The following is a 23,941-nucleotide window of genomic DNA, read 5'->3' on the forward strand; positions in this document are numbered from 1 at the left end:
AGATTGCATACACCTCCTTCTCCTCTTCCAAATCAGCCTTAAAAGCTTCTAAGATTATTTACAGCACCATGAGAAAGACTGGCTGTAGAAAAGAGAGATGAGGAAAGTGGTACCATAGGTCAGTCAACAAGGAGAGGAAACTAAATTCTGCAAGGGAGACATCATAATAGAGTCCATGTATTTTGAGGTGAGGATGGCCAAGGCTGTAGGCGTCTGTGGGGCATTCTGTAACACTCTGAGACAGCCTCCTTCTTCATTCCTGGTAGTGCTACAACAGTGAGGCATTTTTATAATTTTTCAGTTTGATTTTTTGACTACGTAATATACTCACAGGGATCAAGACTTTATAAAATATAAAAGGGTGCACAATGGTGTACATTGACAATTCTTGCCACTCCTGTCTCCTATCCGGTGATCCCTAATGTGTACCTGCCTCCAGAGGTCAACACAAATAAGTTCACTTCTTTTAGATTTTTTTCAGAATTTCTTTATACATGTGCAAACATGAACATAGAATCTTTTTTACATACATTTTGTTTTACATCTATAAAAATTTTTAATATATCTTGGAGATCTTTCCATAGTAATTCATAGAGTACTCATTCTTTTTAATAACTAAAATATTCCATTACATAACTACACATAATTTATTTAACTGACCACTTATTGACGGATGTTTGTTTCCAATTTTTTTGTGTGTGAATATAGTATTCCTCAGTCACTCAGAGTAATCACTAAGATGGGGACTTAGCATTTTCATTCCTTAGTAATATACTCAGTTGTCACTGGGAAGTCTTATCATGACATCAGCTTCAACTAGAAGACTCTTCCTTTCCACATTTTTCACTAGAATACCCTTTTAACAGGTCTTACCATAATTACCTGGTGGAACATGTTACTGACTGACTGTCACCCTAAAATTTATATATTGAAGCCCTGGCCCCTACTGTGGCTCTATTTGGAGTTAGTGCTTTTGCAGAAATAATTAAGGTTAAATGAGGTCATAGGGTAGAGCTCTGATCAGACAGGACTCATGTTCTCATAAAGAGAGACACCAGAGGGTCTGCTCTCTGTCCACCACATGAGGACACAGCCAGAAGACGGCTGTCTGGAAGCCAAGAAGAGAGCTCTTACAGGGAACTGACCCTGCTAGATTTTGAATGGGACTTCTAGCCTCCAGAACTGTGAGAAATAAATTTCTGTTTTTTAATCCACCCAATGTATGATATTGTTAAGGCATCCTGAGCAGACTAATACAGACACTGAAACCACTTCCTCTGAAGGACCTGAGGGCCACTGACTTATGGCAGTGAGGCGGTCAGACACCCAGGATTCAGAGGCAGTGAACTAACAGAGCCTTGCCCATAACTCTATGGTAGGTAACTGCTGGAAGACCTGCAAGAGTCTTAAACCTAGTACTCTTTTATGAAAGTCAAATATATATGATTTTTCCTTTTTCACATATGGAAACTAAGTACTGAATTCCAACAAGGCAGAAAATATAAAATCATAACCACCATCATCTACTTACTTGTCTATGAACATCTGTGGGGGAAAAATCTCCAAATCCTTCCCAGATTCCACCATTTTCCTCCTCTTCATAAAATCGAATCTGGATGTCATCTGCAAACAGTTGTAAACAGTTGTATTCAGGTGCGTTATTTTATATAGTGTAATAATTTTTATAAACATGCTGAAAAATAAAGCTGGTTCAGGACTCTACATACTATGTACTTACATTTTTTTAAAGTAATTAATATAAAATAGATACGTGAATCATTTATGATTTTCATAAAACACTGAAGTTTTTTTATTAGTTATCACTGTAATGGGCCCCAAGCTTCATTTATGAATTAATAAATGCTAGATTTACCTATTCAGTCTGAGTTTTCTCTTAACCTTGACCTTCCCACTTCTCCATCCCCAAACCATTTCACTCCTGAGAAACATGAAAGATAGTGAGGAACATCAGAATCCTAAAAGGCGGTTCATCTTGATATAGATCTATAATAATGTTAAGAAGTTTACTATATGGTAGACACAGTTCTAAGTGATTGATATTTATATATTAACTGATTTAATCCTCACAACAACTTTGTGATACATTGTGATTTAACCCTCAACTTTATGAGGATTAATATCCTCATTTGTCAGAAGAGAAACTGGAGTCCAGAGAGGTTAAGTAACCTATCCAAAGTTTAACAGCTAGTAAATGGAGAAGCCAGGATTTGAACACAGACAATAAACTTTCAAACTCCAGGCTATTAAACATTCTACTCTGCTGCCTCCCTATGATACTTTATTAGTCCATTTTGAGAAATTGTTAAAAATATTATGTTGGTCAAACCCTTTGGATTAAATTAGAATGCCTAAATTTCATACTTCAATCATGGATTCTACCTCTGCAGATTTATGACAATGTAAGTCGGTCATGTTGGCATCTAGCTTCCCATTTCATAGGAAGGACTGAACTTTTGACTTATAAAAACTGAGTTTACATTTCTTTTTCAACAGATTAAAAAATATTAGGGTTGGATAAAACATCACTGGTCCATTCCTTTGCCTTCAGATAGGACGACTGTGGACCTATTTATTCAGATTCTTTAAGCCAGGTACAAAATTTCTCTTAATAAACTATTCTAATGTAATGATAATGATTAAGAATCACATTTAGAAATAAAGGTACTTAGATTGTGATTACTCACAGTATGCACACCCAGGAATCTAGAAATGTGCATTACTTGGATAGAATGGGTTAAGAGAAGGCTGATGCTGATAGCAGAATATGCAGAGAAAGTGTAAACATTTTTTGGATAAAGAAATATATACCTTTACTTTGAAGTCTGATCTCATTTTTCTCCTGAAGTTTTACGGCAGGACTTTTAACCTTGAATGGAAATTTTCTTTTTTTTTTAAGCCCTAATTCTTTTATTTAGGGGCTTTATTTTCAGGTATGCATCTGCTTACTTTGAAAATGCTCATTACTTTGTAGTGAGTAGATCTTTATTTTCCTATAGTTTCTATCATTTTATTTTAAATATGAGTAAAGTTTGAGAAAATAACACAATTGCCATCAACTTTTGCTAATTTATCAAACTTGTACATAATGAGAGATAAATGCCAAGAACCTTTCTGAAAGTGAAATTATGAGAGAAATATGTTCTGAGAATTTCCCTGTAGTTCTTATTCTCTTTCTTTTTCTAAACTGACATCATAATGTCATGTGAAAATATTTGGAGAAGCTCTCTCAGTGTTGCAGTGAAGCACTGTGAGATAAAAAAATAAACAATTTTATACTATGTAAAACATTATTCTGTGCAAGTGTAAGTATGAAGCATGGGCTATTACTTAGTTTAAGATCAGATACCAGAGTATAAGTATAAAAACACTGAAATGTCACTGATTAATATTATCACTATTTTCTTATTTCTGTTGAAAAATTTAAAATTAATTAGTTGGCCTAAAAAAAATAACACAGACTTCTAAATATGGGAAAGTATTATTCACAAAATTGTTTTTTCATTGCAATGTAATTAGTCAAGAAAATGTCCTGCTATAGGAAATGATTCATTAAAATGTGGCAATCCACTTGAAGAAAATTAATCATTAAAATTCTGTTTAGAGAAAAAAGTAACACAGCCAGCTTAAATTTGGAGGAGGTGAAATGTACATATTTTTTATAGAAGTTCTATGGCAGAAGAGGGATATTACTGGGTCCAGTGCCAAAAACTAACTTAGACACACTCAGAATTTTATTTCACATGATGAGCTCAGGGCATATATATTTACCTTTTTGAACCTTGTCACAAAGAAGATAAATTTCTTCCCCTCCAGTTACGCATCCAGCCGTCCTGTCCATTCTTACAATTTTCAAGTTGGACGCATTGGGGGCTTCTGTGCATGGGAGAAAAATAACATCATGATTTATCCTCAGCTTCCCAAGCCATTCTCTATGTGGGACTCTATCCTTTGTATAATTAACCGAAAGAAAGTTTGAATAGATGCTTTCACTAATGTTGCCTTAACAACAACACAAATCATATAAAAATGCCTTCTGAAGTACTTCTTGGGCATGGGTTGTTCATTATCACCAAACAGAAGAGGCAGAAAGGAGCAGTATGTATTTCTCCCACTAACAGAGCAAGAGAGGTTAACACAAAGAGAAAGAGCTTTTCTGATGTTTCAGGAAGTACCAAGCCGAAGGACTTGTGGGATTTCAAGTAGGTCGACGCTTTAACTTCAACCTTATTTCCATGATACTGATTTATTATTCACAAGTCCTAGAAATTTAAGAAAAGCATAGCTTTCTTAAATTATGCATTACTTTTTATTCTACAGAAAAGAAAAATGGAGATGTTACATTTTTTTCCCTCATGCACTAAATTAGAATTCTGTGTGGTTAGGGGGCAAAAGTTTCATGTGGCATAGTCTAAGGCTTCCCTTTTTTTTTTTTCTCTCCAACAGCTGCATTTTAAGGTGATCTTTAGCACACAAGTCTACATCATTTTATAACTCTTTCACTTCCTTTCAAACTTGTTTAAATCAGAGAAATCAGTTAGTTGTACTTGGAACATGGACTTTTCTGCTTAGACTAAACTCTATAAACTTTTAATGAGCCTAAATACTGCACTTGCAGGATTTTTAGAAATATCTGTTTAATATATCTCATGCATACCAAACAGGAAATTTGCGTGGTAAGTTCCGAAGACCACTGTAAAACTCTTAAAAAATATTCTAGGAACTATAGACAAATAGAGTTTTGAAGTCATATACTCTCCATACTGTTCAGTCAGCTAACTTGAAGTTCCTATCCTGATAAAACTATAACATGCAAAATGAAGATGGATAGGAATAGTAGTTGTTTTTTATGAACTTCTCTTCAGAGCCTCAACAGAAAGCCCAAGATACTTTTCCCACATTAAGAGTACCAACAATATATCCTTATAGCAAAAAATCCACAAATAATGAGATTTGGCATCACATGTAAGACTAAAATGCACATCTGAGGAAGGAGAACTATATTTATTTAGCAACTCAGCATTTTCACTTTTAATCTAGACATCAACTTTTTAAGCTGGATTTTAGTATTCCTATTTTGCAAATGATAAACCTGAGGCTGCAAGTGATTAAGTCATTTGTCCCAGGACTCAGAGCTAATAAGTAACTGCCAGGGCAGGGATGGGAATCTGTTCTTGACCTCATAATAAACTGCCTCCTGCTAGAAGTCAAGTACTCACTGCTGTCATAGATGGCATCTGACACCACAGGCTCGAGGCGCCTTGTGAAGCTGCCTGTGCTGTCTGGAAGAAAAGCTGTAAACATGAGCCGCACCACACTGAGGTCCATCTCCTTTGTCTGCTGAAGAGCTGCCTGGCGGATGATCTCCTTTTCCCGATCTAGGACCGCACAACAGTGCATTCGTGCCCAGGGAAAGAGTAAAGCACGAACATTTTAGACAGGATGATTTTATAAAACCCCAATAAAGATCATAAAATAAAAATGTTTTTCTTTTGCAATCCCTCATAATGCTAATAAAATTCTTATTTATGGCATCCAAAATTAAAGGCATCCAAAGAAGACCTGCATTTTCTCTGGATTACAGTTAAAACTGTCTTACGTGTATCAAACTGCCTCTCTCCTTTCCAATCTTACCCCAACCTCTCTTTCTTTCCCCCCTGCGGTAAGAGTTAAAGGAATAGACAATGTGATAGAATGGAAAGCAATAAGCCAGTTATACCTCAGTTATATTGAGAAATATGAAAATTAAGTATTCCAGAAGCTCTTTGAGCTCAGGGACTGTGTTCATTCCACAGCACCCAGCACAGTGTCTGGCACATTCTCCATACTCAGAAAGTACTTGTGAAGGAATTAAATGACTGATTTGCATTTGGCTCCTTCCTTCCTTCCTTCCTGATGGAGCTTTCAGGCTGATGGATATAGTTTTACTAACTTATAATATCATAAGAGGTGATAATTCAAGTCATAAGTATTATAGAAGAGCCACAGATGAAGAGATACGGAATTTCAACGGAGGGGATAATCCAGAGGCTTTGGAACAGAAGAGACATTTGCTCTAAATCTCAAAGGGATGGTAGAACTTGCACTTATGAAGAAAGTGAGTAAGGGCATTCCAGGAAGAGGGAATGTCAAGAACAGAAAGAATGTGTGAGCAAGGAAGTGAGAATCATGGCGCTCCTCTGGAGCAGCTCTGTCTGACATAAAGGGCATAGTGGGGAACAGCTGGAAATGCAGCTGGGGGCCAGCTCTCAGGAGATCTAAAATGCCAGCTTGAAGATTTTGTAGGCAGTGGGGAGACACTGAGTAGTGAGCTCTAGGCTTTAGTGGGATCTAGCTGGCCATAAGGTGTAAAGTGCTTTGGAAGTGGAGAGGGATAGAGACAGAGCAACAAGAAGAGTGGAGCAGCAGAGAGCACAGGATAGCTGGACCACAAACTGTAGCTGTAGCGCAGGTGACGAGGAGTCAAAGATGACATGAAGGTTTTGAGTCTGGATATCAGGGGGTGAAACATGTTTAGTGGAAAAATGATCAGCCTTGTTGCCTGAGTATGAGAAAGACAGGTGGCCATACTAAAAGAGAACACATACATGCAGAAATGGTGTATGTGGTGGGACAAGGAAAGGGGCTCAAAGAAAAGAAATGAGTGAAGGCAGGAAAACATAAAGCACAGCATTGTCATGATAAAGAGAATAGTTTATAACATGCTTGAAGAGTCCAAAGGAAGATTTCTTATAATAAGGTGAGCTGGGGAAGGTATAACAGAGGGTGTTCATTGCACCAAGTCTTGAATTATGAATTGGTTTTGACAGGTTGAAAGGGGAAAGGTAGGGTGTTTTAGGTAGAGGAAGGTACAAATATGCAGCAGTGTTCAGGTGGCAGTGATGGGGAGAGGCGGGTGCTGGGAGGACTGCGGAGGAGGTTGGGAAGGTGGCTGGGGCCACACTGAGAGGCTTTGTATGCCAGGCTACGGAATTGCAGATTTTATTCAAAAGTACCCAATGCCATCGAAGGTTTCTGAGCAGGGAAAGGGAGCAGCTTGGCAGACAGACTTGGAGAAGGAGAAACCTGGGGCACAGAGATGAGCACCTAGCCCACACACAAGAAAAGAAGAGCCTGAACTCAAAGCAGCAAGGCTAGGAGGGTGACACTCACCTGTGAGCTGCCGGTCGCCTCCACCTTCTGCTTGCAAATAGGCAAGATCAGGGTGCACCAAGAGTCCAGGATTATAACCCCTGGTACAAGCCTCTGTCATTCGTGCTTCCAGGGTTTCAAATACTTTTTTCTTTGTCACATGAAGTATACCCAGGTTTGCAAAGCTGAAGAAAAAACAATAATGGCAACAACAATCAAAAGTTAGGCAATCACTACAGAGTCCAGTTTCATTTTAGCAAAGTGGGTTTAAAAAAAAATGCACAGGCCCTCCATCTCTGGGGCCCACACAACAGTCAAACACAATACAATTTCTACAGTGAAACATATAAAATAGACCCACCAAATGGAATAATAAAGACTATAAACAACTGAACAACAGGTCAGACTGGGTTTTCCACCAAATGAGTTTGTGGTAAGCTTAGAAAAATCTTCTGTTTTTCAGAGCTTGTTAGACTTCCAAAGCACGATGACAGGAGTCGGGTATGTAAGTTTGTATGCATAGGTGTGTGTGTGTGTGTATGTGTATTTATTTATCTTTTTAAGGAAGTTTTACCCAGACTCCTTTTAAAGTATTTTCCAGGAGAGTTGTATAAAAAGAATTTTTAATTCCAAATGTAGTAATAAGTTTTCTAACTTTTTTTTAAAGGGTAAGAAGAATATTATATTTAGAAGGACTTGTGGGTTTTTTTCTGGATCACCCTTGAGTTTCTGGATGGGATTTAAAGTCTAACCAGAATCCCATCTCTTCCTGGGTTATCTATAAGGTTGGCGTTAATTATTACCACTAGAATGTCATCTAATTCTACATGTACTCAGGCCTGAAGGTATATCTGTAATCAGAGATGGAGAACCTTTTAGCTCATGAAGGTTACACACCCATAGAGACAAAATATATTAATAAGCTAAATAAACTAATGTAAGGGATTTTTAAGAAAACATATAAAATGCTCCAGCCATTCATTTTTTAAATAAAGTGCATGAAACAAATTAGTATATTCAATGAATGCATATAGCAAACAAACAAAACAGCACTTTACCAAGGAGATTCATTCATTTAACAAATGTGCCAGGCGGTGTCCTAGGCACTCTTGTCAGCAATGAGGGAATACGTACCTTCATAGAACTTATATGCAGGTGCAACCACAAAGAAGAAACAAAGAAGCAAATTTTACAGTATAATTTACAAGGTAATAATGTCACCAAGAAAAATAAAGAAGGAATGGAGGGGAGGACAGGAAAGGTAGTAACAGAAGGCATGATACTTTAAAATAGGGAGAGGCCAGAAAAGGTGACAATTGAGCAGACGTGAAGAAAGTGAGGGGGAAGATATGGATATATGGAAGAAGAGCATTCAAAGCAGAAGGAACAGCAGGTGCAGAGACCCTGAGGTAGACCATGCCTGGTGTTTCCAAAAGACAACAATGGCAAGGAGGTCAATGTGGTTGCAGGAAAATGAACAAGAGGTCAATAGTCAGTGAGTAGTTCAAAGAGGTAAGTGGGGGCACAGATATTTTTTTAAAGCCTTTTAAACTTTTGCAAAGACTCTTCTTTGATTCTTTTATACAGAAAGAGAAAGATTAATTGGAGAAAGATAGAAATATTATAACAAATGAACTGAATGAGACAAAGAAAAAGATAATATAGGAAAACAAGACAAACTAGGGAGAGAGAATACAAGAAGTAAGGCAGAATGAGATAAGCCCTCATACAGAGGCCCTGAGACAGAATGAGACATGTGTCCAGTCACTGAAAGAAAAATGTGGGACAGCTGAGAGACACACAGAAAAAAGAACACACCAATAGAATATAAGCCCCTTGAAGGCAGAGATCTCTGGTGCCTACAATAGTGCTTGACATGGGTGTCTAATATGTGTCTACTGAATGAATGTATGAATTAACATAGTCCAGAAAAATATTCAACATGGCATGCTGATGTGCATGGAGGCACAGGCAATTTTTCAGAAACAACACCTTCCACTTTTGGCCTTTTAGGCTTTAGTACCATACAGACTATCCACACAACAGGAAAGCAAGGTGATGGCAGTGACGGGCCCCTACGCAGCACTTTCCACTTTACCAGCTATAAAGTGCTTTTCTTTTATAAATATTATTTAATCTAATCCCTGTGAAAAAGGAATCATCCTTATTATTCATTTTGTGAATAATGAATTTACTTTGGTAATAAATAAAACAATACAGAGTCAGTATTCTACTTGTGGTAATAATAGAGTAACAGAGACTGGACTGAACCTCTCACCTTAAACAACAAAATCAGCATGAATAAAAAAAGGTTTTCAGACATGGAACAAGCAGCACAGAATGGTTATCCCTAAGAAAAGGGAAACAAACAAGGAGAATCCTATAACTATGCTGGCTTACTGCGTAGTTTCCGGGACAGAAACTGGCAATCCCCCTGGCTTGGGAGACAGAGGAGGCCAAAGAGGACAGAATTCACAGGCAGGGCACCAGAGAGGAAAGAAACACATACAGAGAGACCACATTCAGGAGATCCACCTCAAGCCTTCAGCTCAGCGCTGATCAGAGCATGTGTGTGAGAAAGGGACCCGAGGCTAGGAAAAGAACCAGCAGAAAGCAGCAGGCACAACACTTCCTGGAGCACACACAGGGCTGGAACCGTTCAAGGAGTCTTGTAACACATGAATCATCAGGGTGAATATTCAGAAAGGTATTGCCTTAGTAATAGCGTCAAATCAACCCTAGAAGAAAGGCTGCTCTGCTCTCCCTAACTAAGCTTAAAAGTAAGTCTAGAAAGGATCAAACTGTTTCCAAATTTAATTTTATCCCAATGTTCAAAAATATTTAAATGTACACAAAAAAGAAATCCACAATGCAAAATTCAAAATGTTTGCCATCCAACAAAAAATTACCACACATGCAAAGAAGTAGGAAAAAAACAACTCATAATGTGGATAAATAAAAATGAATAATAGAAACAAATCCAGAAATGAGATGGAACACAGAATTTGTAGATAAGTACATTGAAATAGCTATTATAGATATATTCCATATGGTCAAGAAGGTAGCTAAGTAGAAATACTTTTCTTATTTAAAATTTATTTAAAAGATAATTAACCACTTAAAGGAAACACAAAAAACAATATTAGTGGAATTTATAACATATGTAGATGTAAAATATAATATACAATGGCACAAAGGCTGAGAGAAGAGAAATGAAAGTGTACTGTTCATATACTATACATGAAGAGGTATATATAGGTAGGCTATGATTGATTAAAGATGTACAGTATCAACTGTAACACAACTGCTGAAAAACTAAACAAAAAAAAAGAAAAGAAATCATAACAAATAATCTAAAAGAAGGCAGAGAAAGAGGGAATTGGTAACAAAGAATAGATGTGACAAGCAGAAAACAAATAGCAAGATGGTAGATTTAAACATAGCCATATCAGTGATCAGATCAAGTATACATTATTTAATTACTCCAGTTAAAAGTCAGAGTGTCAGATGGCACAAAAAGGTAAGACCCAGTGCATATCGACTTTGAATATAAAGACACAAACAGGTTAAAACTAAGAAGACTGGTAAAAATATTCCAAGATAATATTAATTAAAAGAAAGCTGAAGTAGCTGTAACAGTATCAGTCAAGGTAGATTCTAGGGCAAAGAATATTACCAGGGATAGAAGAGGATCATTTAATAATAATAACAGGATCACTTAAGAGGATATAAGAATCCTAATTTTTTATGTATCTAATAAGAGAGCTTCACAATAGAAGAAGTAAAATCTTCTAGAACTGGATGCATCTATAAATACAGTCAGAGATTTTAATACCTCTCTCTCAATAATTGATAGAACAAGTAGAGAGAAAATCAGTAAGGATAAAGAAGACTAAACAACACTGTCAAACAACTTGACCTTAATGACATTTATAGAACATTCATTCATCTTGATCAGACAGGCTAATTGTTCTTTTTAAGGGCACAAGAAACATTTACCAAAACAGACCATATTCTGATCCATATTACATTTCTCAATAAATTAAAAAGTATCCATATCATACCAAGTATTCTCTTACCACAATGGAACTAAATCAGATATCAATAACTGAAAGACATCTAGGTAAAGTATATTCAAATCAAGTTTAGCTACATAACAATTGTTGAAGCTGGCTGATGGGTATAATGGGGGTTCATTATGCTATTCTTTCAACTTTGGTATATGTTTGAAAATTTCTATAATAAAATGCAAAAGAAAATTAGAGCAGACTGCAACAGAAAAAACTAAGGGTCCTAAACGTTAATACATGGAAATTAGCACATGCAATAAAAAATCTGATCATAAATGCTAATACTTGGAAATGCAAAGCCACTTTGGAAAACAATTTGGTGGTTTCTTATCAAGATAAAGCACTCTTAGCATATATTGTTGCAATTCCACTTCTCAATATATTTCGTAAGCCCAAGAGAAATGAAAACTTATGTTCACACAAAAAGTGGTTTTGTTATCAAAAACTGGAAACAAACCAAATATTCTTCAACAGGTGGATGGATAAACAAACTGTGATACATCAATACAATGCAATGAATGCTATTTAGTAACTAAAAGGAATAAATTACTGGTATACACAACCAACCTGAGGAATAGCAAATGCACTGTACTAAGTGAAAGAAGCTACACTCAGAAAGGCTACATATTGTATGATTCTATTTTCATGTAGTTCTGGAAAAGGCTAAATAGGGATAGAAAACACATCAGGGGTTCCCGGTGACTGGAATGAGAGGTGGAGTTGACTCCAAAGGGGCTCACAGGGATGTTGGTAGGGGTGAAGAACTATTCTGTACCTTGATTGTGAGGCTTATATGAGTATTTGTCAAAATTCACAGACTATGCAGATTAAAGGATTAATATTACAGTATTTAAATTATACTTCAACAAAATCTGACATAAAAAAATAAGAAAGGCTAACATAGCTAATAATAGGCCTGAAACTATAATCCTGTTTCTTACTCAAAATGCCATATTTTTCCACACCACGTTCTCGGTGTTGTTCTGCAGACCAGTAGTGTCAACATTATCTGAGAACTGACTAAAATTGCATTTCGGGGCCCACCCTAGACCTACTGAATCAGACACTCTGAGGGTGAGCTCAGCTACCTTGGGTCTGAAGAAATCCTCCAGGGGATTCCAATACACCCTGAAGTTTGAGAACCACTGCTGCACTCTATGCAAGGCCAATGCGATCAAACTCTCTAGGAGGAGGGCCTAGCATCAATATTTTGTTTTGCTTTGTTTTTTAATTAAGGTATCATTGATATACAATTTTATGAAGGTTTCACATGAGCAACGTTGTGGTTACAACATTCACCCATATTATCAAGTCCCCCCCGCTACCCCATTGCAGTCCTTGTCCATCAGTGGTAAGATGCTATAGAGTCACTACTTGCCTTCTCTGTGCTGTATTGCCTTCCCTGTGACCTACCTATATTGTGTGCCTAGCATCAGCATTTTTATGAAATGACCAAATAGCAGCCATGTTTGAAATCTTTCGCACTACTCCAGATGTTTCCATCATCACAATCATCTGGAAATCTCTGCTGCTCTCTGGGTGGGTTCAAATCCCCATGTTTGGGGATTCTAAAGTAGCCCCTCCTTCTGGCCTTTCTTCCTGTCAGGACTCAAACACTGATTTTGCAACTGGCATCGGATTTAAAAGCCACCCGATCCACAATACACACTCTAATTTGGAAGTTGGATACTTCCAGTCTAAGTCCATACTTTTTCCATTTTCCCCAAAACAGTTCCTTTTCTGCGAATTAAGTTTGAACCATACAAAACTGACAATAATCATTTGTTTGGGGACCTACAAAAACAGCAATTTAATATGGTCTACACTAGAGTGAGAACCACTGGTGTGGAGGAAAATGGCATTCTGAGTAGGAAACAGGATTGTAGTCACCGTCCCATTATTAGCTGTGTTAGCATTTCTTTAAAATTTTTTTATGTCAGATGTTATTGAAGTATAATTTAAATATTATAATATTCACCCTTTAAAGTGTACAGTTCTGTGAATTTTGACAAGTGCTCATATAGGCACCACAATCAAGGTATAGAATAGTTCACCACCACCCTGAACTGCACTCATTAAGGGAAGCCTTATTTCTCTTTTGTAGTTTTGTGTTTATAAATCTACTTCTAGCACTTAACAATTGGTATATGGCATAAATATTAGTAAAAATAAAAGACTTTACTTCTCTCTAAATCAGGGCTCCAGGAAGCAAACAGAGGGTGTGGTGATTATTGGTGAGGAAGGTGCCTTAAAGCAGAGGCAAGTAGCAGCTTCCACTGAATGAAAATTTCAAGACAATTCAAATGTTGTTAAAACAAATTGTTAATATTCTGGGTCAAAATAAAACACCAAACTAAGATTATTTTTATAAGGACAGACACTAAAAGCTAACTAAAAAAGTAAGAAATAAAAAAAACAAAATTAAAGCTAACTAAAAAAAAATTTTTAAAGCCAATCCCCAAGTTGAAGCAATATATAGTCATTCATGACTTTTTACCTAGAACATGAATATTTTAATACAGATAACAGAATATCTTTAAAAATAGAAACTAAGTTTTGTTTAGAACCCCCAAAGAAAGGTAATTCTTTGGTTTTGATAACTTTAAAGTTATTTTTCTACTCAGTGTCATTTTCTACATATCTTTTTTTATCTGTTGGATCAGTACCCTACTTGTGAGTCCATCTATATTCTTAGCCTGAACTGTACTATTGGAAACAGGTTATCTTAGTTCTATTTCTAGTACTGACAAGTCTAAGGAATAATTTTGGCCATCTTTCTAAATTTCTCTATGTATTATTCTTACCTACAAGTTAGAATTGACTAATAATAATTGATGACATACCATAAATACATATATAGAAAGTCTGCTCATGTTATTTCATATTAGCTAATATTATTTCAGTCTTGAATTTTGGAGATGTAAAGGGCCTGGAGATAAATTCTGTGCCCAACATGAATATTTTTACATGGGAAGAAATACAGTCCCCAAGAAGTCATGCAAATTGTCCCCAGTCCTATTGTTGAGATTGACAGAAATGAAAAAGGAATTCTGCTTTCCAGACTACCAGAGTGATATTCTTTCTACCAAAATGTAACAATTTCTGATACTGCAAACTTAAAAAAAATAAGAAAGACAAATGAATCATGAAAGAAATACTGTATTTTGGACAACATTGTAAGAAAAATTTCTCAGTTAAAAATCAGACTACAAAAGGATGAATTAGCAATGTTTCCTAGAACACTCTGAATAGGAAAGTTTACTGAGTCTATTGTAACTCTCAAGTGGCATCCTCTTGATTAAATGTCTTGGTGAGATTGGACAGGGTTAGAAAATCCCAGTGCTATGAGCCATCTCAATGCTCAAATTTAGGAGCTTAGATGCTCAAAATGTTTGTTGAATGAATGAATGAGTGCATGAATGAGTTCTCTCAACTTCTGAACCCCACATTTCAATATTACAAGAGACAAAACGATTTCCTCACTTTCCTTAGAAAGAGAATTACTTCGATTCTGCTGTAGGTCCCAAATTAAATAACCATTAGTTCCTTCTAAAGTCCTGAAAGATTATTAAGCCAAACCACAGAAACACCAAATTACAGACAACATACTGGAAGTTTTATAAGAATAAATATTATTAGCAGGAACTTCATCAATAATTTCCTCTAAAGGATATGATTATTACACAGATCAGGTAGGACCAAAGAGAATAAATACTTGAAACTGACAACAGCCTACTGAAGTAAATCTGCAGAAACACTAAGTGATCAATTAATCTGAAACTCTGACCATTATTGTCCCTGAATCTCAAAGTACTCCTGGATCAGTCAGGAACTGTAAGAGTTCCAACACAGGCAATGAATCACCTGTAACATACAACAGGAAACAGGCCGGTCTTTGAAGAGGATGTTGAAACAAGTTCGTATAAAGCATAGTTGAATTTTTCACATCAATTTAAGCTTCTTCCTCTAATTTATAGTCTTTTTTTCCCCTAACATCAAAAGAATCAGATTTTAGTGATTTAAAAGCTCTGTCTCTAGGTTTTTCACACTTGAATATTTTCACAGTCAAACAAAGCAATACCTAGGAACATGAAAGCTCAGCCTACCCAATAACAACCAACATGAAACTTGATCAGAATTCAGAGCCTGAAATATAATAATCAGCTTAATGACAGTTGATTTAAACAATTCCTTTCTTTTGAGTGAATAGTCGATTAATTAGGATTTTGTCATAAACTATTTAAACCAGTATTAGGAAACTCTGAAAGATATTCTTAAAAATTAAACAAAATAGGAGGATCACGGGAAGATGGCGGCGTGAGTAGTTCAGAGGAAATCTCCTCCCCAAAACATATATATTTATGAAAATACAATAAATACAACTATTCCTAAAAGAGACACCAGTGTATGTAGTACAACAGCCAGGATACATCTACATCTGTGAGAACTCAGCATCACATGAAGGGGGTAAGATACAAGTCGCGGCCAGGCGGGACCTGAATGCTCGCCCACCCCAAAACCTGGCGGGAAGAAAGGAGTCGGAACGGGGAGGGAGTGAAAGCCCAGGACTGCTAAACAACCAGCTCTAGAAATCCGCACCCGGAACGCAGACACAAGGTGCATGGGGTGCTGGATATTAGATAAACGGAAAAGCAAAACCTGTGGGCAGGTCCCCACAACCGGCAACCCTGAGACAAAAGAAAATCGAGTGCTTTCTGCAAGTCTTAAAGAGACAGGGACCCCATAGCTGGATGAAGTTGTCCCGGCAGCTGGGAATACCCGGGAAACTTAGGTGCCCTAAATGGAGGAAGTGCAGCTCTGAAGCCCCTCACAGGACTAGGCAGCCTGCCAGTCATTCCTCCAACTGGCACGGACCCCGACACATGGGCCCAGTAGCAGGAGAGTGGGTGCATGCGCCGGGGGCAGAAGCACTGGAAGGAACCAAGAAAAGATCCATGCACTGCAGGAGAGGCTTGTGCTAGCCCGCAGTGGCGTGACCAAACAGCCCGGGTGTGGCTTGCATGCACCAGTGGCAGTGAAGCCAGAGCCCGGAAGAAGCCTGCGCGGAAAAGCCCCGCATGCACCGGCAGTGGAGTCAGAGGGAGCAGGCGCGCTCCCAGGAGCCGACCGGAATCCCAGCCCAATGGACAGCTGCCCGGGCCAGATCAAAAGGCCACTGCTGTCACACAGCTGCCCGGCAGGGGTGCTGCTAGCACGGGGAGCGCACCTGGCATGCCTGCCACTCCCTGCAGGGCTCCACACTGCTCTGACAGACACCCCGCCCACAGAAGCTTAGAAGATTAACCCGGTGGCTGCTCCAGGAGTGCAGGTAGCTGTCACAGGAAGCAGAGAAGGGCAAGGCATCCAGCAAGCAGGAAAGGACTTTCTTCTCCCAGCTGACACACCCGCAACCTGCCTACAGCCACTGCTATCACCATGAAAAGGCAAAAAAAAATCTGGTCCAGTCCAAGATAGTTACACCTGAGAAAGGATCTGCAGAGGCAGACCTAACCAATCTCCCTGAAAAAGAATTCAAAATAAACATCATAAACATGCTGACAGAGCTGCAGAGAAATATGCAAGAGCTAAGGGATGAAGTCTGGAGGGAGATTACAGACGTCCAGAGGGAGATCACAGATGTATGGAGGGAGATTACAGAAGTGAAACAAACTATGGAAGGATTCATAAGCAGAATGGATAAGATGCAAGAGGCCATTGATGCAACAGAAACCAGAGAACAGGAATGCATAGAAGCTGACACAGAGAGAGATAAAAGGATCTACAGGAATGAAACAATATTAAGAGAATTGTGTGACCAATCCAAAAGGAACAATATCCGCATTATAGGGGTACCAAGGAAGAAGACAGAGAGAAAAGGGATAGAAAGTGTCTTTGAAGAAATAATTGCTGAGAATGTCCCCGAACTGGGGGAGGAAATAGTTGCTCAGACTACGAAGGCACACAGAACTCCCGAGAGACGGGATCCAAAGAGGTCAACACCAAGACACATAATAATTAAAATGGCAAAGATCAAGGACAGGGACAGAGTATTAAAGGCAGCCAGAGAGAGTAAAAAGGTCACCTATAAAGGAAAACCCATCAGACTATCATCAGACGTCTCAACAGAAACCTTACGGGCCAGAAGAGAATGGCATGATATATTTAATGCAATGAAACAGAAAGGCCTTGAACCAAGGATACTGTATCCAGCATGATTATCATTTAAATATGAAGGAGGGATTAAACAATTTCCAGACAAGCAAAAGTTGAGGGAATTTGCCTCCCACAAACCACCTCTACAGGGCATCTTACAGGGACTGCTTTGGAGGGGAGCACTCCTAAAAAGAGCACAGAACAAAACACCCAACATATGAAGAATGGAGGAGGAGGAATAAGAAGGCAGAGAAATAAAGAATCATCAGACCGTGTTTATAATAGCTCAATAAGTGAGTTAAGTTAGACAGTAAGAAAGTAAAGAAGCTAACCTTGAACCTTTGGTAACCACAAACTTAAAGCCTGCAATGGCAATAAGTACATACCTTTCAATAATCACCCTAAATGTAAATGGACTGAATGCACCAATCAAAAGACACAGAGTAATAGAATGGATAAAAAAGCAAGACCCATCTATATGCTGCTTACAAGAGACTCACCTCAAACCCAAAGATATGCAGAGATTAAAAGTCAAGGGTTGGAGAAAGATATTTCATGCAAACAACAGAGAGAAAAAAGCAGGTGTTGCTATACTAGTATCAGACAAAATAGACTTCATAATAAAGAAAGTAGCAAGAGATAAAGAAGGACATTACATAATGATAAAGGGCTCAGTCCAACAAGAGGATATAACCATTATAAACATATATGTACTCAAAACAGGAGCACCAATATATGTGAAACAAATACTAACAGAATTAAAGGAGGAAATAGAATGCAATGAATTCATTTTGGGAGACTTTAACACACCACTCACCCTAAACGACTGATCCACCAGACAGAAAATAAGTAAGGACACAGAGGCACTGAACAACACACTAGAACAGATGGACCTAATAGATATCTATAGAACTCTACATCCAAAAGCAACAGGATACACATTCTTCTCAGGCACATGGAACATTCTCCAGAATAGACCACATACTAGGCCACAAAAAGAACCTCAGTAAATTCCAAAAGATTGAAATCCTACCAGCCAACTTTTCAAACCACAAAGGTATAAAAACTAGAAAGCAAAAAGGCTCACAAACACATAGAGGCTTAACAACATGCTCCTAAATAATCAATGGATTAATGACCAAATTAAAATGGAGATCCAGCAATATATGGAAACAAATGACAACAATAACACAGAGCCCCAACTTCTGTGGGATGCAGCAAAAGCAGTCTTAAGAGGAAGGTATATAGCAATCCAGGCATATTTAAAAAAGGAAGAACAATCCCAAATGAATAGTCTAATGTCACAATTATCGAAATTGGAAAAAGAAGAACAAATGAGGCCTAAGGTCAGCAGATGGAGGGACATAATAAGATCAGAGAAGAAATAAATAAAATTGAGAATAAAACAATAGAAAAAATCAATGAAACCAAGAATTGGTTCTTCAAGAAAATAAACAAAAGAGATAAGCCTCTAGACGGAGTTATTAAGAGAAAAAGAGAGTCAACACACATCAACAGAATTAGAAACGAGAAAGGAAAACTCATGACAGAACCCACAGAAATACAAAGAATTATTAGAGAATACTATGAAAACCTATATGCTAACAAGCTGGAAAACCTAGGAAAAATGGACAGCTTCTTAGAAAAATATAACCTTCCAGGACTGACCCAGAAAGAACCAGAAAATCTAAACAGATCAATTACCAGCAATGAAATTGAATCGGTAATCAAAAAACTACCCAAGAACAAAACCCCTGGGCCAGATAAATTTACCTTGGAATTTTATCAGACATACAGAGAAGACATAACACCCATTCCCCTTAAAGTTTTCCAAAAAATAGAAGTGGAGGGAATACTCCCAAACTCATTCTATGAAGCCAACATCACCCTAATACCAAAACCAGGCAAAGACCCCACCAAAAAAGAAAACTACAGACCAATATCCCTGATGAACATAGATGCAAAAATATTCAACAAAATATTAGCAAACCAAATTCAAAAATACATCAAGAGGATCATACACCATGACCAAGTGGGATTCATCCCAGGGATGCAAGGATGGTACAACATTCGAAAATCCATTAACATCATCCACCACATCAACAAAAACAAGGACAAAAACTACATGATCATCTCCATAGATGCTGAAAAAGCAATCAACAAAATTCAACATCCATTCATGATAAAAACTCTCAGCAAAATGGGTATAGAGGGCAAGTACCTCAACATAATAAAGGCCATATATGATAAACCCACAGCTAACATCATACTGAACAGTGAGAAGCTGAAAGCTTTTCCTCTGAGATCGGGAACAAGATAGGATGCCCACTCTCCCCACTGTTATTCAACGTGGTACTGGAGGTCCTAGCCATGGAAATCAGACCAAACAAAGAAATACAAGGAATCCAGATTGGTAAAGAAGAAGTCAAACTGTCACTATTTGGAGATGACATGATATTGTACATAAAAAACCCTAAAGACTCCACTGCAAAACTACTAGAACTAATATTGGAATTAGGCAAGGTTGCAGGATACAAAATTAACACACAGAAATCTGTAGCTTTCCTAAACACTAACAATGAACTAACAGAAAGAGAAATCAGGAAGACAATTCCATTCACAATAGCATCAAAAAGAATAAAAGACCTAGGAATAAACCTAACCAAGGAAGTGAAAGACCTATACCCTGAAAACTACAAGACACTCTTAAGAGAAATTAAAGAGGTCACTAACAAATGGAAACTCATCCCATGCTCCTGGCTAGGAAGAATTAATTTAATCAAAATGGCCATCCTGCCCAAAGCAATATACAGATTTGATGCAATTTTTATCAAACTACCAACAGCATTCTTCAATGAACTGGAACAAATAGTTCAAAAATTCATATGGAATCATCAAGGACCCCGAATAGCCAACACAATCCCGAGAAGGAAGAAAAAAGTGGAGGGATCTCGCTCCCCAACTTCAAGCTCTACTACAAAGCCACAGTAATGAAGATAATTTGGTACTGGCACAAGAACAGAGCCACAGACCAGTGGAACAGAATAGAGACTCCAGACATTAACCCAAACATATATGGCCAATTAATATTTGATAAAGGAGCCATGGACATACAATGGGGAAATGACAGTCTCTTCAACAGATGGTGCTGGCAAAACTGGAGAGATACATGTAAGAGAATGAAACTGGATCACTGTCTAACCCCATACACAAAAGTAAACTCCAAATGGATCAAAGACCTGAATGTAAGTCATGAAAACTTAAAACTCTTAGAAAAAAACATAGGCAAAAATCTCTTAGACATAAACATGAGTGACCTCTTCTTGAACATATCTCCCCGGGCAAGGGGAGCAAATGCAAAAATGAACAAATGGGACTATATCAAGCTAAAAAGCTTCTGTACAGCAAAGGACACCATCAATAGAACAAAAAGGTATCCTACAGTATGGGAGAACATATTCATAAATGACAGACCCGATAAAGGACTGACATCCAAAATATATAACGAGCTCATACACCTCAACAAACTAAAAGCAAATAATCCAATTAAAAAATGGGCTGAGGAGCTGAATAGACAGTTCTCTAAAGAAGAAACCCAGATGGCCAACAGGCACATGAAAAAATGCTCCGTATCGCTAATCATCAGAGTAATGCAAATTAAAACCACAATGAGATATTACCTCACACCAGTAAGGATCGCCATCATCGAAAAGACAAACAACAACAAATGTTGGCGAGGTTGTGGAGAAAGGGGAACCCTCCCTCACTGCTGGTGGGAATGTAAACTAGTTCGACCATGTGGAAAGCAGTATGGAGGTTCCTCAAAAAACTAAAAATAGAAATACCATTTGACCCAGGAATTCCACTTCTAGGAATTTACCCTAAGAATGCAGCACTCCAGTTTGAAAAAGACAGATGCACCCCTATGTTTTTCGCTGCACTGTTTACAATAGCCAAGATATGGAAGCAACCTAAATGTCCATCAGTAGATGAATGGATAAAGAAGAGGTGGTACAGATACACAAAGGAATATTACACAGCCATAAGAAAAAAACAGATCCTACCATTCGCAACAACATGGATGGAGCTAGAGGGTATTATGCTCAGTGGAATAAGCCAAGCAGAGAAGGACAAGTACCAAATGATTTCACTCATATGCAGAGCATAAGAACAAAGGAAAACTGAAGGAACAAAACAGCAGCAGAATCACAGAACCCTAGACTGGACTAACAGTTACCAAAGGGAAAGGGACTTGGGACGATGGGCGGGAAGGGAGGGATAAGGGCAAGGAAAAAGAAAGAGGGCATTACGATTAGCATGTATAGTGCGTGGGGGGCACGGGGAGGGCTGCGCAACACAGAGAAGACAAGTAGTGATTTTACAGCCTCTTACTACGCAGATGGACAGTGACTGTGAAGGGGTATGTGGGGGGTACTTGGTGAAGGGGGGAGCTTAGTAAACATAATGTTCTTTCTGTAATTGTAGATTAATGATACCAAAATAAAATAATAAATAAAATAAAATAAATATAATAAAATAAATAAAATAAATTATCATATAACATAAGCATTCTAACCTCAAAAAAAAAAAAACAGCATCAATAAACCATAAGAAGGAAGCCTCCAAAAAAAAAATTAAAGAAAATCAATTTAAAATGTCTTACTTTTTTTGGACTGAATTTATTTTTATAACATTTAATACATTTCTGATTGCTTGTTTTCTCTGTCTGGCTAACCCTTAAATCAACACACCACTTTGTATTTACATTTAAGTCTAATGAATGTCAACACAAATTTGCATCCTTGGCTTCTTATCTGTGCATACTTTTTAAGCAGCACAGAACTGAAACAATATCTATCTATTTCATGCTCAAATTGTTCACATCATAAATCCAGTCAATAGCTCATTAAAGGAATAATCAAGAGTATAAAACTATGCATAAGTATTCATATCTGCAATAGTTACAGTTCTTCTAATTTGTCCTCATCTTTTATTTTATGAAGGAAAATATTGCTAGAATGGGCACAAATGCCTCATAGGCCAGGTGACCACATGATTTATCATCCAAACTGAGTACCTTCTGAGAAAGAAATGGGGTGCTATAAATAATTAGACCAAGACCACAGGTTCAGAGTGGGCTGTCTAAGGGAAATTCAGACATGTGGGCATCCTGTTCCTTGGCATCCAAGTGAGAGCTCATATTTTCACTTTCAGGCCCTCTGAGGCCCTGATGAAGCAGGCAAGTTCAATCAAAGTGCCTGGGTGCCCTGTTCTAGTGCTTCCCCCTTGCACCACACCCCGGCTCTCACTTACCCGACCACCATGTCCTTGGGGCCAGCGGTCACAGTGCAGATGCCATCCTCACAGTGCTTCCCCACCAGGCTGTGCGCATGAAGGTGGATGTTTTTGCCATTTGTGACCAACTGAACAATAACCTTTGCAGGTCCCACATAGTTGCAGATCTATATAAGAAGCACATGTCAGAAGTTAGTACATCTGACTATACTGCACCAGGGAACAATGCATATAACAAGCCAGTAAGGATAAACAGTAAATTACAAAATTAGGCACACCTATACATGTATGACAACAGCTGTCTTTAAAAATATGTGATAAATAACTGATGGGATGGAAATAAAATGCTACTGGTGGTTGTTTTCTATGTGGAGGATATGATTCAGAAAGCAGACCATTTCTAAACCAGTATGTATTATTAAAGTTGGAACAGCACATCTTGGAGATTTCTGTGTAGATGTGAAACATCTTCCTACTAACCAAGCAAACTTTTTTATCTGCATCCTTATCACAATGTTCAGTGAAAAAAGCTGGGCAAAAGATCTGTGAGAAGATACCTGGGGCTGATGGATTGATGAAAATCAAAGAAAGGAGAGAGGCAAGAGGAAACAGTTTACCCTAAATCTCTGCCATGAGATTAGGCAGGAGAGAGAGCCTTGCCATGGACAAGTTGAAGGCTGGCCATGGACAACCAAAAAGCCTGTGGATTTGGCCTACAGCAATCTGAGGATAATTCAACTTTTGGCAGCACTTTCTGCTATGAGCTCTGATAACTGAGTTACCCATTTTCAGGTTGTAGAAAGTTTCTTCAATTCAAGTAAGTGTTTTCCCTAAGTGCAAATCCTTGGACCCAACATGTGTTCAGCTCTTGTTTTATAAAATCAGATTTTATATTAAGGTAATTCATCTTTTCTATTGTTATACCTTTAAAGTGATGACAATAGTAATAAATAAGAAATAGCATGGAGATGATGACACCTTAAGCGGAGAGCTTGAACACCCTGTCTCCTCTAGTTTGTCCTCCAGGCCCTTATAGTGGACTACAGATTCCTTGAGAAGCTCCAACACTAAAATCACATCAATAGAGAAGACCAATAGCCTTATTTTTACCTTCCTGAATCCTGTGATAAATTCAGCCAGAATGTTGGAAATGCACTGTATCTTCTTAAAGGGTGACCAGCCATCCTGGTCTGCCTGGAACTGAGAGGGTTTCCTGGGAAACGTTCAGGCCAATTCTGGGAAGAGTTGATCCCCCTATTACCTTAATTCATATT

The 23,941-nt window shown here is 37.9% G+C and overlaps 1 protein-coding gene across 1 annotated transcript in view; it reads right to left on the reverse strand.

Moving 5' to 3' along the window:
- NFKB1 (nuclear factor kappa B subunit 1) overlaps positions 1 to 23,941 on the reverse strand; it is a 118,253-nt gene that overhangs the window by 35,184 nt on the left and 59,128 nt on the right. Inside the window, exons 6-10 of the mRNA XM_037020165.2 lie at positions 22,686 to 22,834; positions 7,171 to 7,334; positions 5,238 to 5,396; positions 3,790 to 3,894; positions 1,532 to 1,623 (exon numbers count right to left, since the gene is read on the reverse strand). Of these exons, the coding sequence (XP_036876060.1) occupies positions 1,532 to 1,623; positions 3,790 to 3,894; positions 5,238 to 5,396; positions 7,171 to 7,334; positions 22,686 to 22,834 (669 nt within the window). The remainder of the gene's footprint in view (positions 1 to 1,531; positions 1,624 to 3,789; positions 3,895 to 5,237; positions 5,397 to 7,170; positions 7,335 to 22,685; positions 22,835 to 23,941) is intronic.

This window comes from Manis javanica, chromosome 5 (genome assembly GCF_040802235.1).
Source record: "Manis javanica isolate MJ-LG chromosome 5, MJ_LKY, whole genome shotgun sequence".
Classification (NCBI taxonomy): Eukaryota; Metazoa; Chordata; class Mammalia; order Pholidota; family Manidae; genus Manis; species Manis javanica.